Source organism: Planococcus citri, chromosome 5, assembly GCF_950023065.1.
Source record: "Planococcus citri chromosome 5, ihPlaCitr1.1, whole genome shotgun sequence".
NCBI classification, from domain to species: domain Eukaryota; kingdom Metazoa; phylum Arthropoda; class Insecta; order Hemiptera; family Pseudococcidae; genus Planococcus; species Planococcus citri.
The window spans coordinates 64,604,263-64,619,536 of NC_088681.1; the positions used below are offsets into that span (position 1 = coordinate 64,604,263).

At 34.3% G+C, this 15,274-nt stretch overlaps 1 protein-coding gene across 2 annotated transcripts in view; it reads left to right on the forward strand.

Annotated features, from left to right (window-relative positions):
- LOC135847730 (uncharacterized) overlaps window positions 1-15,274 on the forward strand; it is a 151,895-nt gene extending 136,621 nt beyond the window's left edge. Inside the window, exon 6 of one of the 2 annotated variants that reach the window (XR_010559223.1) lies at window positions 15,256-15,274. Coding sequence is in view for 1 of the 2 variants with exons in the window: in XM_065367398.1 (XP_065223470.1) it covers window positions 2,745-4,784 (2,040 nt within the window). In the remaining variant the exon portion in view is untranslated. Of the gene's footprint in view, window positions 1-2,708; window positions 4,959-15,255 lie in introns of those variants that run through there. The other variant, XM_065367398.1, reaches the window with a different exon arrangement.

Sequence of the window (15,274 nt, forward strand, 5' to 3'; positions counted from 1 at the left end):
ATTTGAATTGGTTGTGATGGTTGTGGTTTTCAGAACCTTTGAAAATAAGTGGTTCTGGTTTCGGTTCTCTTAAGGTTCCCAGTTGTGGCTTTGAAACGGTTTTGTTTTGGTTCCAAAAGATACCTTTCACATTGTTCTTCCAAAATGGTTCTCAGTTCTTCTCAAACTCAAACGGTTCTGGTGGTTCCTTTTACTGTTCCTTTGATATTTTGCTGGTGGTGCTGGTTGTTCCACCAATTAAAAAATGGTTCCAAATGGTTCCAGATGCAAAAAATTGGCAAAAAATTGAAAATTTCAAAAATTTGTAAAAATTCCCCTTTACCTCGCTTATTTTGCATGAAAAACATGAATTCTTATTTCACTTTGGTAAAAAAAACGAAGTTTCAATGACGAGAGGACCAAAAAGAACCGATTCCTGAAAAGGGTTCTGATGGTTCTTCTTATTTGAAACTTGTTCTGGTTCTTGTTCTTGTTCTTTCCTTAAAAAACTCAATCGGTTCTAAATGGTTCTAAATTGTTTCAAAATCATTTTATATGGTTGTTCTTTCGGTACTTCTCTTTTCCAAATTTTGAAACGGTTCTGATGGTTCTGGGTCCCGTTTCAATTGACCTAAAAAAGCGGTTGTGGTGGTTCCAAACGGTTTTCAACACTGATAATAATAAAGAAAAAAACGAGTTGTTGCTGCAAATTATGTTTGTGATACCTATGCATTTTTGTTGAATATTGTAGGTCTCTAATTGCTTCGTATCTTAAATTTCAGAACTTGACTGAAAAATTGTAAAAAAAAATTTTTTTGTAACTTTGTCAGGGTGTCTAACACTCTTATTTATCCTATTTATCCTACAAAAGTCCTTTTTTTTGCCTATGACACCTTCTTGACCTTTTAGTGTCCTTTTTTTCAACAATTTTATCCAAAAGTCCTTTTTTTCCAAAATAACTTTTTCAAATTTTCAATTTTTTCCGGAATTTTGAACTTGCAGAAAATGGCTCATTAGTCGACTTTTTTAGAACATGAATCACACATTTTTGTGATCTTCTTTTTCCACATAAGTGACTTATTGTTCAAATTCAAGAAATGTTCAAAGTTTGAATCAGAAAAATAAACTCCTCCTTCCTTACAGATTTTCTTTACTTTCTCAGCAAAACATGACGTTTTGAAATCAAAACTTTTAGCCTTGCTTCACTCGGGTTTGTTTGCTTTTCTTTTTCAAGTTTGAATTTTTTTCTTCTTTTTTTTTGAATTGGGGTGTTGAATCATCAATTCATCATTTAAGTTTTAAGATTTTGTAGCAAAATATATAGGAAGCTTATTACACAAAAAAACATCGTTTTTATACCTCTCAAAATGCTGAATTACTAAAGCTTTTGCCCTCGCTTCGCTCGGGCCCGTTAGCTTTTCTTTTTCCAGTTTTAAATTTTCAAAAAAAATCCCAATTCTTTTAAAATTTTGAAGCAAAACACGAATAATTCGTCTCACATACAAACATCGTTTTTGTATCTCTCGAACTCGACATTATGATTTTAGAGGGCTTTTACCCTCGCTTTGCTCGGGTCCGTTTGCTTTTCTTTTTCAGATTTTAAATTTTCAAAAAAAAAATAAATATTCGAATTTCAAAATTTTGAAGCAAAATAATATACTTAGTGACTCATCACACAAGATAACATAATTTTTTATATCTCCCAAAATACCTTCTAATTTTTGAGAGCTTTCGCCCTCGCTTCGCCAGGGTCAGTTTGTTTCTCTTTTCCTTAATTAATAATAAATTCCGAACTTGAAGGAGAAATCTCGCCCACTCCCACCCCCTCTTAAAAAATCCCAAGTGTTCAAAAACTGGCCTGTTAAAAGTCCTGCTAAAATTCCTTTGGTTAAAAACTTGAATGAAAATTTTGAACCTCCCACCCTGAAAAAAATTTTGACACCACCCCCCCCCCCCTTATACCTCAAAAAATTCCATGAGTGCTCAAAAAATAACCTGCTGAAAGTCCTACTAAAAGTCCTTTTTAAGTCCTTTTTTTTCATTTTGAAATTTTGTTAGACACCCTGTTTGTTGAAAAAAAACAGAACTTAGGTGGGAATTTTTTAAAAAGTATTTCAACCTGGTGGCAGGAGAAAAGTGAAGTTTCCCAAGTCGGTTTTTTTTTTCAAAGGGACCCAGAGAGAATAATAAAAAAAAAAAACAAGTTCTTAATGGGAATGTTTGTGATATGCACTTTTGTTGAACATATGTAGCATGGGTATTTAATTGCTTCGTATCTTAAATTTCAGAACTTGACTGAAAAATTGTAAAAAGCAAAATTTTTTTTTTTGAAAGCAGAACTTTGGAAATTTGTTTCAAAATGTTTCAATATGAGGCGAGAGAAAGGTCAAAATTTTCCCAAGTCAAACTTTTAGAGCTTAGAGATTGAAGCATACAAGCATTTAAAAAAAAAACAGCAGTTACTGCCAATTATGTTTATGATATGCAATTATGCATCTATAGCAGGTCCAATTGCTGCGTACTTTCGTAACAATACTCAGATCAAAACTAATCACAACCATAAGACACACACAAAAAAAAAATGAAATAATATAAACACACAATCCGAGTTCTTTTCAATTATTGGTTGATGGGATTTTTCCAACATTAATATTTGCAATCGACCTTCTCATTTATGTATGATTGAATTTCTCACATCCTACGCCATTAATTCAACTATTCGATTCTAGGTTTGAATCGATGTTGAGCTGATTCCAGAACCAGAAATGGCCGAAAAAACGTCCAACGCGTATTCGACTCCAGTTTCATTGGAGCAACTATCCATAAACGCTGTTGGCCTGGAATTGTGGCGTTCTAAAATTGACGAATATCGCACAAGCCAACGATTGGAGAGATTTCGTGCTTCAGACAATGTAGTCTCGTTAAGAGCTAAACTCCCTGAATTACCATCCGTGATTTACGATATGATCGTGAAATATGTCACCAGACTTGGGGAATCGATAACGGATTGGCTCGAGGAGCTTATCAGAACAGTATGTCGTGTTGATGGCAACTATTACCGAGGTTGTGTTTTGGAATACTTCGATGATTTCGTTTGCGATTACGACGGAACTATCGATTTTGTAAAGACAGCCGAACGTATGATGCATTACGATAGTCTCGATAACGTTTTGAAATTCATCTTAGCTTGTAGGTGTTTTTTGGAAGATCACGTAAGACGTATATGGCCATCAGTACGGGAAAAGATGCACTTGAGTACGATTGATTTCAATATGAATCCGCAGTTGTACTACTGGATTTGTCATCTTAGTAATCAGTTGAATAAGGTACCAAGTGACATGCATTACACGGTTGACGAAAATATGCTCGAGAAGTGTGTCGAAATGTGTCATAGCAGATTAGCAGTGAATTATTTTTGGAATCGTGTACCATACGAAGACCAAATGGGAATGGCTAACTACCTTCTTCGACAGAATATTGAAGGTTTCGTGAGCTGCATCTTACCGAAACTGGACAATCAACGACTGGAGAAAATCGTCAATGAGAAAGGCGAATACTTGATGGAAACTCTGCCTCTTGATAAATGGCACATCGTTCAATTAGCATTAAACTATATTTGGAAATTTGTACCATTTGAAATGCAAGTGCAAATGGCTAACGACGTTTTTCGACGAAATAGAAAATGTTTCGCGAGTTGCATTTTGCCCAAGCTAAACGATCGACAAGTGGAAAAATTCTTCAACGAGAAGAGTAGTGAATTGATGGGAGATCTGATGAACGATTTTTCTCGTGATGAAACTCGTATCCTTCAAACTTGGACGTGTATAATAAAAACAATGAATGGTAGCACTTTTTCAAATCTTGTTGTGAACATGTTGAGAACCGAGGCTGGGTACTTTTCGCAAATGGATCATCAAAAACTGGAGAAGTGGTCAAAACGGTGTTGCGAATTATGGAATAGGGCGCCGCATCATTTGAATAGATCAGCGATTATAGATATTTCGTCCGATTTGGAATTGACCCTATGTCGACAAAATGATAGGCTTAATACGCGTGCTACCTCTTGCGAGTTCCTATTGTCGATTCTTTCAGATTTTACTTTGGAGGAAAGACAGTCGTTTTGGCGTAACTGCTGGAAGAATTTGATGCTGAACAAAAATGCCTGCGATTTGCAACGAATAATGGAATCATGTTTCGAACACGAGGAGGACATGATCAATTTCAAGGAAAACGTTATCGCTGAAAGTGAAAATTTGCAGCTTCGTTGTGACTTGTTAATGTCCTGCTCAAATTTCGACGAATGTGATGCTTTGGTCAATTTTAGTTGTCCTCGTAGTGCTGAAACTGTGAAACGTTTGAAACAGCGCTATTTGCAGTCGAGTTTTCTTGACGATTGTTCCGGTTTTTACTATTCACACGTTGTTCATTGCAAAAAATTAGATAAGTTTATTAATACCGCTTACGACAGCGTCGATCTCGCGAACGAATTCAAACATCAACTGGTGTCATGTCCTGATAATCTAAGAGTGTTGATGACCTGTGTTCGAATGCCACAAGTTTCCTACAGAGCATTCAGGAAATTTATCGAAACATTCGTTTCAAACGAACAAATTTTACAACAGGTGAAATCTTTTATTATTGATCATCTGAAGGAGGCTGCTATTAGTCGAAGCGTTACCATTGAAGACGCTAATTCCAAACCTTTTTTTGACCAGTTTTTGCTGTGGTGCCTCGGAAGTAATGAGTTAGTTATGGAATTACAGCAAACTTATATTAAACCTTGCCTCGAAGACATCAATTTATAAACGCAAATAAAAAGATGAACAGTTTCAGTTTTATAGTTGATTATAATTTGCTTTTTTCTGTTTTTCAGTTTACCTGACTTCTTTTTTTATCGTTATAATTACTTATCATATTGTGTATGTTGAAGTTTATAGAAGTATTTTTTGTGCAATAAAGTATTGAAAAAAGAAAAAAAATGAGAACATGGCGATTCTTTGAACTGTTGAACAACGAAGCAGCTGTGAGAGTTCAAAATTTTGAAAACAGTAAACACTTCTTAAGTGAATTTTTTTCCTTCAAAAGTCTCTAGTGTCTGGAAGAGCATGAAAAAAGGACATTATAGGTGTCCAAAAGATGAATGAGTGTTCGAACTGAGTACCTTCGGTCACTGATACGTCACTCGTCATTTCCAATTTTTTGGGAATAAGATCGTGTTCTGAATCTGTACATCACGTGTACTAGAAATAAGCAACGTTGTTGAACAATCGACTATAAATGAGTTAAAAATAATTCGAAAAGGGGCTGTAAAATAGTCAACGTAAACTATATAACAGGGTAATTCTCAAAAAAAGGTAAAAATCGTGTACATGGCAAATTTCTCAAAGGTTTTAGCATGAAATTTTATATATATTTTTTTGTTCTATTCAAGGATCATCCCCCACACATTTCACATATTGTATTGAGATTTTCAGCCCCTCCTTTCATTGGTGTACATTCGATTTTATACCCCAAATGTCCTTCGACTTGGCTGTCACACGCCATGTTTTTGAAAATGAATGTTATAAAGTGTCATGAACTTCATTTTTTTGGGGAAAAATTGACACATCCTCATTATCATAGAACACGAAGGTCCATTATTGTGCAAATTGCAATTGGATTAAGTCCATAGGAAGCTCACATTTCACATTTGAAAACTGTCACACACTTTTTGCACAAATTTTAGAGCAATTTTCAATTATTTTTGGTAGCTTCCCAATCCAAATTTTTTTTCTGGCGAGTGGCTGCACTGGTTCACTGTCCTCTTAAAAATGTTATCTCGCAATGTTATTTTCAAAACCTACGCAATGGCTCGTTCTGATCGTACTTGTCTCTGAAGTACAGATTTATTACGTGTGAAAAATCGAATAATGTCCCGTAGGTAAGGCTAGAAACGAAAAAACGTTGAGATTGTCCTTCGGCTTGTCCAGCGCCCATTTGTCCTTCGACTTGGCCAAATTTCAGACAGCTGTACTCTTATCGCGCTAGTAGACATATTACACGATAATACAAGCAAAATTTGACATTTTCTCCCTCCCCACACCTCACCTCTGCCCCACCAAAAAAATGAGTCCAGATTCGAACTCTGCGGCCTGAAAAACATAAATCGAAATATTACTCGATAATATAAGCAAAATTTGACATTTTCCCCCTCCCCACGCCTCACCCTCCACCTCTACATAAAAAATAACTCCAGATTCGAATTCTACGACCTCGAAAACATATCAATCGATATGTTACACATCGATGAGGGTCGAATTCTAATTATCGCTGTTTTAGGGGGGCCGGGGTCCACAGTGGGGGGATTGAATTGAGGCTAACACTAGAACAGGGATTTGGGACACCTATACAAATGATTCCTTCTTGAAATTTTCCAAAAAAATGATTTTGATTTTTCAAAATTATGCACATCAAAATTGACCCTTTTTTTGAGAATTACCCATCAACAAGGTTCCTACCAGATCATCGAAGTGATTCTTTTGGCCGAAAATTGAATGTCAAAAATTCCGAAAATTATTTAGTGAGAATCATCGTTGAATTGACCTGCCAGTAACTGAAAATTGTCATAAATTGTTGAAAAAATTAGCATAATTACGCAATAATTTGCAAAAAATGATGAAAATTTGTTCAAACGCGATTCATTGTTTTTTGAATTTACTGAAAATTGATGAAACATGGTAAAAAAAAATTGGCTGAAATATCGCAGAAATATTCGAATATGAAAGAGCATTGTGCAACATTACGAAAATAAGATCAAATAGGTATTTAAAGGAAATGAAATCGTGAAAAAATTGCATAAAAAATGATAATAAACATCGTATAGGTACCTATGTAATTATCATTAGGGTGTTCAACAAGTATACTATTGTGAAAATAGCAAAAGTAGTAAGAAGTAGTGATTTCTGACTAAAAAGAAGTGAAAATTTGGAAAATATAATTTCAACTTTTGATACCTATACGTCTAGAAGACGTCTTCAATAATTTGAAATTTACGTTTTTTATCTACTTACTTTTTAATGTGAGAAAAAAGCAAACATTTTGATGAATTGATGGGTTTCGAATCGTTGTGGAGCCTTCGGGTGAATCTTAGGATTTTTCAGGTTTGGAAAAATCGTCGTAAATGAGGGGAAAAAGTGAAAATTCCGAACTTTTACGTAAATTAAATCAACTGTCATCATGATTTTTGCCAACCTTTTCAAAAATTCACCCTCGTTGAAGACCGATATGTCCCGTCTAGGGGCACCTCCGAGACTAAAATTGTTGCTGAGCTCCACTTTTGGTCAGAATTTGTTTCAAAAATAGTACACGACTAGTGGGCCACGCAGGGGGCGTTTCCAAAAAACGAATAGAAAAATTTGAATTATAGAAAAAAAAAAAACAAAAAAAATTCAAAGTATAACGGAAAGAATTAGTAAGTACCTTTTTTCAATTTTGGTTCAAAAGCAAAACTTTCGAGTAAAAAATTTGTTTAAAATGTTTCAATTAATATGGGAGGGGTTGAACAATTTCTCTAAGTCAGCATTTTTTTATTTTTCAAATATCATGGAGAATATTTTTTCAGAGAGAATTGATTTTTTTTTCAAACAGGACTTTTTGGTAGGATTTTTAAAAAAAATATTCCAATAAAGAGGGTTGGTAGCGATATCGAGCCACAAATTTTTTGGAAAAAAATTTTATTGTTGCATTTACCTTTTTCAGACCAAAAGAAATAGAGAGATATTTTCAAGACAGGTCTAAATTTCTCTTAATCAATTTTAATTGCTTCGTATCTTAAAAAAGGTAGTGAAAAATGAGAGAAAAAAATTGGAAAATCCGATTTTCGATACAAAAAAAATTTGTAAAAAATGGGTCATTTGTTGACTTTTTTAGAACTTGAATTACATATTTTTGAAAGCTTTTGGCTCTTCTTTTACCGTATAACAAACTTATTGTTCAAATTCAAGAAATGTTCGAAGTTTCAATCAGAAAAATACTCCTTTACCTCCATAAAAAAAACTTCTTTTTTTTGCTTCTTGAAACATGAATTTTTGAAAGATTTCTTGGTCTCGCTTCACTCGGGCTTGTTTGCTTTTTTTTCAAGTTTGAATTTTCTTTTTTGAATAATAATTCAAGTTTTAAAATTTTGAAGCAAAAATAATGATCTTCTTCATTCATCACCCAAGAAAACAACGTTTTTATACCCCTCGAAATACTAATTTTCGATAGCCTTTTTTGTAAAATTGGTATCTTTTTTCCAAATGTTGTTCAAATTTTCCATTATGTTTTTTTAATTTTTTATTTTGAAAAAAGTTCTTTATTTATTCGCTCAATTTTATTACAGTAACAAAAACCTTAAAGGTGAAAATAAAATAAAAAATTGAAATGACAAAATTATATTCTCGACATCCGCTTGCTTGAAAAAAATCTTGAGATGTTTGAAGATATTGGAAAAGCAAAAAATTTTAATGTAAAATTTTGCCTCGTCTACCTCCTCCCCCTCTTGAAAAACCCCAAGTGTTTAAAAAATATGTCCTGCTAATGTCCTGATTTTTTGTTTTGAATTTTGTTGCACTTGACACCCTGAAAAATCACTGCTAAAAGTGTTAAAAAAATCCTTCATCTTTCATATTTGAAAGAATCTTATTGTCGAAATAATTTATAGTTGATTTTTGTTCATTTTTCGAGTTCGCTCATTTTAATGGTTATAAAATCATTGAATCGATTTCAAATTGATGAAAACGTGTACTTACTCCTCTGTAAGAAATTACAAAGTTCGAACCAAAAAAAAAAGAAAATCGTTCGTGTGGGGGGGGGGATATATTTTGGAAGGTAGTGATTTTATTTTGAAAGGTAGTGATTTTGGGGCAAAAAATTCCGGTAGACACCCTGTAAACTTCAAAACATTGGCTACAAAATTGTAAAAAGTGAATTTTTTGTAACTTTGATTTTAAAAAAACAGTACTTTGGTGGGAATTTGTTTTCAAAACGTTTCAACCTGGTGGCAGGAGAAAGATGAAAATTTTCCCAAGACAGATTTTTTTTTCCGAAGAGATCCAGAGAGATTGAAAAATATTTTTAAACAAATAAGCTGCGTTGCTGTCAATTATGTTTATGATGTGCATCTTTGTTGAACATAGCAGGTCCAATTGCTGCGTACATTCGTAACAATCGTAAATCATAACTAATCACCCTCAAATGAAACAAAAAAAGAAAAAACACCATGTTGAAAATGCGTATCTATCGTTATCTTCAACGAGATAAATAATTGTCGATTGTACATTGTATTTAACGAATAAACTTCATTCGAGGTGTGTACTATTCCTTTAAGCCACAATCAGAAATTTTTCAATTTATTGTTGACGGGATTTTTCTGACATTAATATTCGCAATCGACCTTCCCATTTATGTAACAGTATGGTTGAATTTCTCACATCCTACGCCATTAATTTACCTATTCCATGATTCTAGGTTCGAATCGGAGTTGAGCTACTTGAAGAACCAGAAATGACTGAAATAACTTCCAAAGCCTATGATATTTTGCATTCGACTCCACTTTCATTGCAAGAACTATCCGTGATCGCTGTTGGCCTGGAATTGTGGCGTTCTAAAATTAATGAATATCGCACAAGCCAAACATTGGAGAGATTTCGTGCTTCGGACAATATAGCCTCATCAAGAGCTAATCTCCCTGAATTACCATCCGTGATTTATGAAGCGATCTCTGTTTGTGTCCCTAGACTTGGGAAATCAATTGCGGATTGGCTCGAGCAGCATTCTAGAACAGTGTCCGATTTTGATATACAAAGCTGTGTTTTGGAATACTTCAATGATTTCGTTGTCGAGTGCGACGGAACTATCGATTTGGTAAAGACATCCGAACGTATGATGCATCATGCTGGTCTTGTGGAAAGATTCGTCAGCGAAAAAGGTCAACACTTGATGCATATATATGCTCCGCTAGAATATCATTTTCGTGATATAAGGCGCATCTTTCAATTAGCAGTATATTATTTTTGGAATTTTGTGCCACATGAAATGCAAGTGCGATTGGCTAACAACGTTTTTCGACGAGATAGAGAATATTTCGCTGAATCCATCTTGCCGAGGCTGAACCATCAACAACTGGAGAAATTCGTCAAGCAGAACGGCAGTGAATTGATAAGAGATCTACTGAAAGATTTTTCTCATGATGAATGGCTTATCTTTCAAACGTGGACGACGTGGAGGTGTTTAAAAACTGCAATGAATGGTAGCACTTTCTCTAAAATTATTAGAAACATGTTAAGAACAGAGGCTGGGTACTACTTTTCGAGCATCAATCATCAAGAACTTGAAAATTGGTTGTATCTGTGTTGCTTAATATGGTGTAGTGCGCCGCATCATTTGAAGAGATCAGCAATTATAGATATTTCGTCCGATTTGGAATTAACCATATGTCGAAAAGATGATCGGTTTAGTATCCGTGCTACCTCTTACAGGTTCTTATTGTTCATTCTTCCAGATTTTACTTTGGAGGAAAGACAGTCGTTTTGGCGTAACTGTTGGAAGAATTTGATGCTGAACAAGAATGCGCGCGATTTGCAACAAATAATGAATATATGTTTCGAACACGAAGATGACAGAATCAAGTTCAAGGAGAATGTTATCGCTGAAAGTGAAATTTTGCAGCTCCGTTGTGTATCGTTATTATCACGTGCAGATTTCGACGAATTCGATGCTTCGATTACTTTTGGTTGTGCTGGTAATTTAGATACTATGAAACGTATGGAACAACGCTGCTTGCAGTCGAGTTTTCTTGGCGAGAGTTCCGGTTTTCACTATTCACACGTTGTTGATTGCGAAGAATTCGATATAGTTATTGGTAACGCTTATGGCAGCTTCGATCTCGCGAACGATTTTAAACATCAACTGGTGTCATCTCCCAATAATCTAGGAGCTTTGATGACCTGTGTTCGAATGCCACAAGTTACCTATGCAGCAGTGAGGAGATTTATCGAAACATTTGTTTCAAACGAACAAATTTTACAGCTGGTTAAATCCTTTATTATTGATCATCTGAAGGAGGATGCTATTCGTTGTAGCGTTACCATTGAAGACGCTAATTCCAAACCTTTGTTTGACCAGTTTTTGCTGTGGTGCCTCGGAAGTAATGAGCTAGTTATGGAATTCCAGCAAACGTATATTACACCTTGCCTCGAAGACATTTATAAACGTAAATAAAAAAGATGAAAACAGTTTTAAGTTTTATATTTAGTTTTATAGTTGATTACAACTTTGTTTTTTATTATTGAGTTTACCCAATTTCTTTTTTTATCATTATAAGTCATCATATTATTCTGTTCAACAGTTTTTAGTTTTATAGTTGATTACAACTTTGTTTTTTATTATTTAGTTTACCTAATTTCTTTTTTCATCATTATAAGTCATCATTATAAGTCATCATATTATGTTCAACAGTTTTTAGTTTTATAGTTGATTACAACTTTGTTTTTTTATTATATTTTAGTTTACCCAGTTTCTTTTTTTATCATTATCAGTCATCATGTTATGTAAGTTGAAGTTTATAAAAGTATTTTGCGTACAATAAAATGTATTAAAAAATGAGAACATGGCAATGCTTTGAACTCTGGACCAGAAGAACGTAGACTACGAAGCAGCTTCAAGGGTTCAAAATTTTGAAAACAGTGAACACTTCTGAATGATTTTTTTTTTCAAAAATTGCTAGTGGCTGGAGAAGCATGAAAAATGACATAGATGTGCAAAAAATTGATGAGTATTCGAACCGAGTGCCTTTGATCAATGACACGTCATTCGTCATTTCCAATTTTTTGCGATTGAGATTATGTTCTAAATCTGTACACCACGAATAAGCAACGTTGCGTTGTTGAAATATCGACTAAGTAGGTACATAATAATATCGGTTTAAATAATTTGCAGAGTGGCTGTAAAATTGTCAACATAAACTATAACAACAATGTTTCTACCAGATCATCGAAGTGATTCTTTTGCTCGAAAATTGAACTCCATCAGAACTGCATGAATTTTAATTTGTTAAGAATGCAGAAAATTATTTATATATTATGAAAACTATCGTTGAATTGACCTCCCTATGTCACTGAAAGTTGCCATAAATTGGTGAAATATTTGCATAGTTACGCAAAAATTTGCAATAAATAATTCTGAAAATTGATGAAACGTGGTAAATAAATTGACCAAAATGTGGCATAAATTATCTAAATATGAAAGAGAATTGTGTAAAATTACAAAAAGAAGGTCAAAGAGGTATATTTAAATGAAATGAAATCGTGAAAAAATCGCATAATGAATTATAAAAACAATATAAATGTATTTATCAATTATACAGGGTATCTAACAGGTAGTGAAAGTAGTGAAAACGTAGTGATTTTAAAAATGGGTAGTGGAAGTAGTTAAAAAGTAGTGAATCTAGTCGAAAAGGTAGTGAAAAAATAAAAAAATTCACCAATTCGTTCATTTTTATTGTTTTGTTTTGTAATTTTGATTGAAATAAAATCATATACAAATTTTCTTCAAATTTAAATTTGTTTGAAAATTTTCCTGTGAATTTTTTTTGACATCGTTAGGAAAATTTTGTGCTTGTGTGCCTGTGTGGAAGTGAGGGGGGATCAAGTGGAGAGCTTTCTGAAAATTTGGTTCAAAAAAGATAGTGAAAAAAGTGGTAATTTAAAAAAAAAAACCGTTAATGAATAAAATATCATAATCGACTTCTGGAAATTTTCAATTACTTAAGGGTGGTTGGGGGGGGGGGGGTAATTTGACAAATTTGATGGCACTTTCTGCAGATTTGACAAATTATCATTCGATTTTGAGAATTTCCGATTACTTCTTGGTATTTTTCAATAGTCTAAGCACTTCAGCAGTCTATGCAAAATTCTACCCAAATAGTCGGGGAGCCCGCTTAAGGATCTATTGCACTCCCGTCGCGTAGATCCTCCGGGACAACTTTTTTCTTAAAGAGGGAGTCATATGGAACATTCCTAGCCCTTGTACTAAAAAAAAAGTGGCCCTACTTACAAAATGGCGGCCATTTTGATTGACAGGTCAGCCGAAATCGCAGATTTTGCGTTCCAACATAGTACTTGCGCAAAATTTTTCAAAACCGTACTATGGTCCTGTCAAATTTTCAAGTGCTAAAGTGCGTTTTTTAATTTTTGGTGAATTTTTAAAAATCAAATTTAGTCAAAAAATGAGGGGAAAAATCAAAATTTTACCAAATTGACCAAGAAAACTGAAATTTGGGATATACCCTATTTTCGACATGCAAAATCGACAGGAAACTGTTCAAACCGTTTTGAGCTGTTCTGGAGCCTCCAGCAGATTTTTGGAACTCGAAATTTCATCAAATGGTGTTGGATAGCCGAAATTTACTCTGCAAACTAATTTCAATACGCTACGAAGTCACCTGCAGGGGGATTTCAAGTCGTTTTGGAGTCTCCAGTAATTTTTTGAAAATTACTGGCGCCTGCAGTAAAATTTTGAAACTTGAAATTTCCCCAATATTTTATCAAACGGAGAAAGAAAGTAGAAATTCATTCTGCAAACTAATCTCAATACCCTACGAAGTCGACTGCTGGTGGATTTCAAGTCATTTTGGAGCCTCCATCGACTATTTGAGAGGTCGTATGGCGTTTTTTGGAAAATTAAAATTTCCAAAAAGTAGCTGGAACTTCATATCGTATTGGAATTAGTTTGCGAAGTAAATTTCAGCTTGCTAACTTCATTTGGTAAAATGTTGCTGGAGTTTCAAGTTTCAAAACTCTACTAGAGGCTCCAGTAATTTTCAAAAAGTCGCTGGAGGCTCCAAAATGACTTGGACCCACCTGAAGTCGTGTTCAGAAGGTGTTAGTTTGCGAAGTAAATATCAGCTTTTCATCGCCATTTGACGAAACTTTGTGAAAATTTGAAGTTTCAGAAATCTGCTGGAGGCTCCAGTAATTTTCAAAAAAACGCCGGAGGCTCCAAAACGACTTGAAATTTACCTGCAGAACTTCGTAGGACATTGAAATTAGTTTGCAGAGAAAATTGCAGCTTTCCAACTCTATTTTGATGAGTTCCAAAAATCTGCTGGAGGCTCCAGAACTGCTCAAAACTGTTTAAAACAGTTTCCAACCGATTTGGCATGTCGAAAATAGGGTATATCCCAAACTCCAGCAACATTTTACCAAATGAAGTTAGCAAGCTGAAATTTACTTCGCAAACTAATTCCAATACGATATGAAGTTCCAGCTACTTTTTGGAAATTTTAATTTTCCAAAAAACGCCATACGACCTCTCAAATAGTCGATGGAGGCTCCAAAATGACTTGAAATCCACCAGCAGTCGACTTCGTAGGGTATTGAGATTAGTTTGCAGAATGAATTTCTACTTTCTTTCTCCGTTTGATAAAATATTGGGGAAATTTCAAGTTTCAAAATTTTACTGCAGGCGCCAGTAATTTTCAAAAAATTACTGGAGACTCCAAAACGACTTGAAATCCCCCTGCAGGTGACTTCGTAGCGTATTGAAATTAGTTTGCAGAGTAAATTTCGGCTATCCAACACCATTTGATGAAATTTCGAGTTCCAAAAATCTGCTGGAGGCTCCAGAACAGCTCAAAACGGTTTGAACAGTTTCCTGTCGATTTTGCATGTCGAAAATAGGGTATATCCCAAATTTCAGTTTTCTTGGTCAATTTGGTAAAATTTTGATTTTTCCCTCATTTTTGGCCTAAAGATTTTGAAAAATTCACCAAAAATCGAAAAACGCACTTTATCACTTGAAATGTTGACAAGTGATAAATTTTTGCCTGATCTTTTGATCTACCCATGTACGGGTTTGAAAAATTTTGTGCAAGTCCTACGTGGCCGCCATTTTGTAAGTAGGGCCACTTTTTTTCAGTACAAGGGCTAGAAATGTTCCATAGGACTCCCTCCTTAAAAAAAGTTCTTCCAGAGGATCGACGGGGGGTGCAATAGATCCTTATGCGGGCTCCCCGACTAAAATGAGACATTTTCTCAAATTTTTGTAGTTTTCTGACGAGTCCATAAACTCTTGATAGTTTTGAGCGATTTTTACAATCAATTTTGAAATTTTTGCCGCTTTATCAAGCGTCGAGATCGTCAGAATTTTTGCTCTATTGGCCTTCGACCATTATTATTTTATGTATGTATGTATTTTTTGTTGATAGAATAGTAATTTTATAACTAACTATAATCCCACCTTAATTTTTTTTTGTTTCAGGTGAGTACAAATTTCCTTC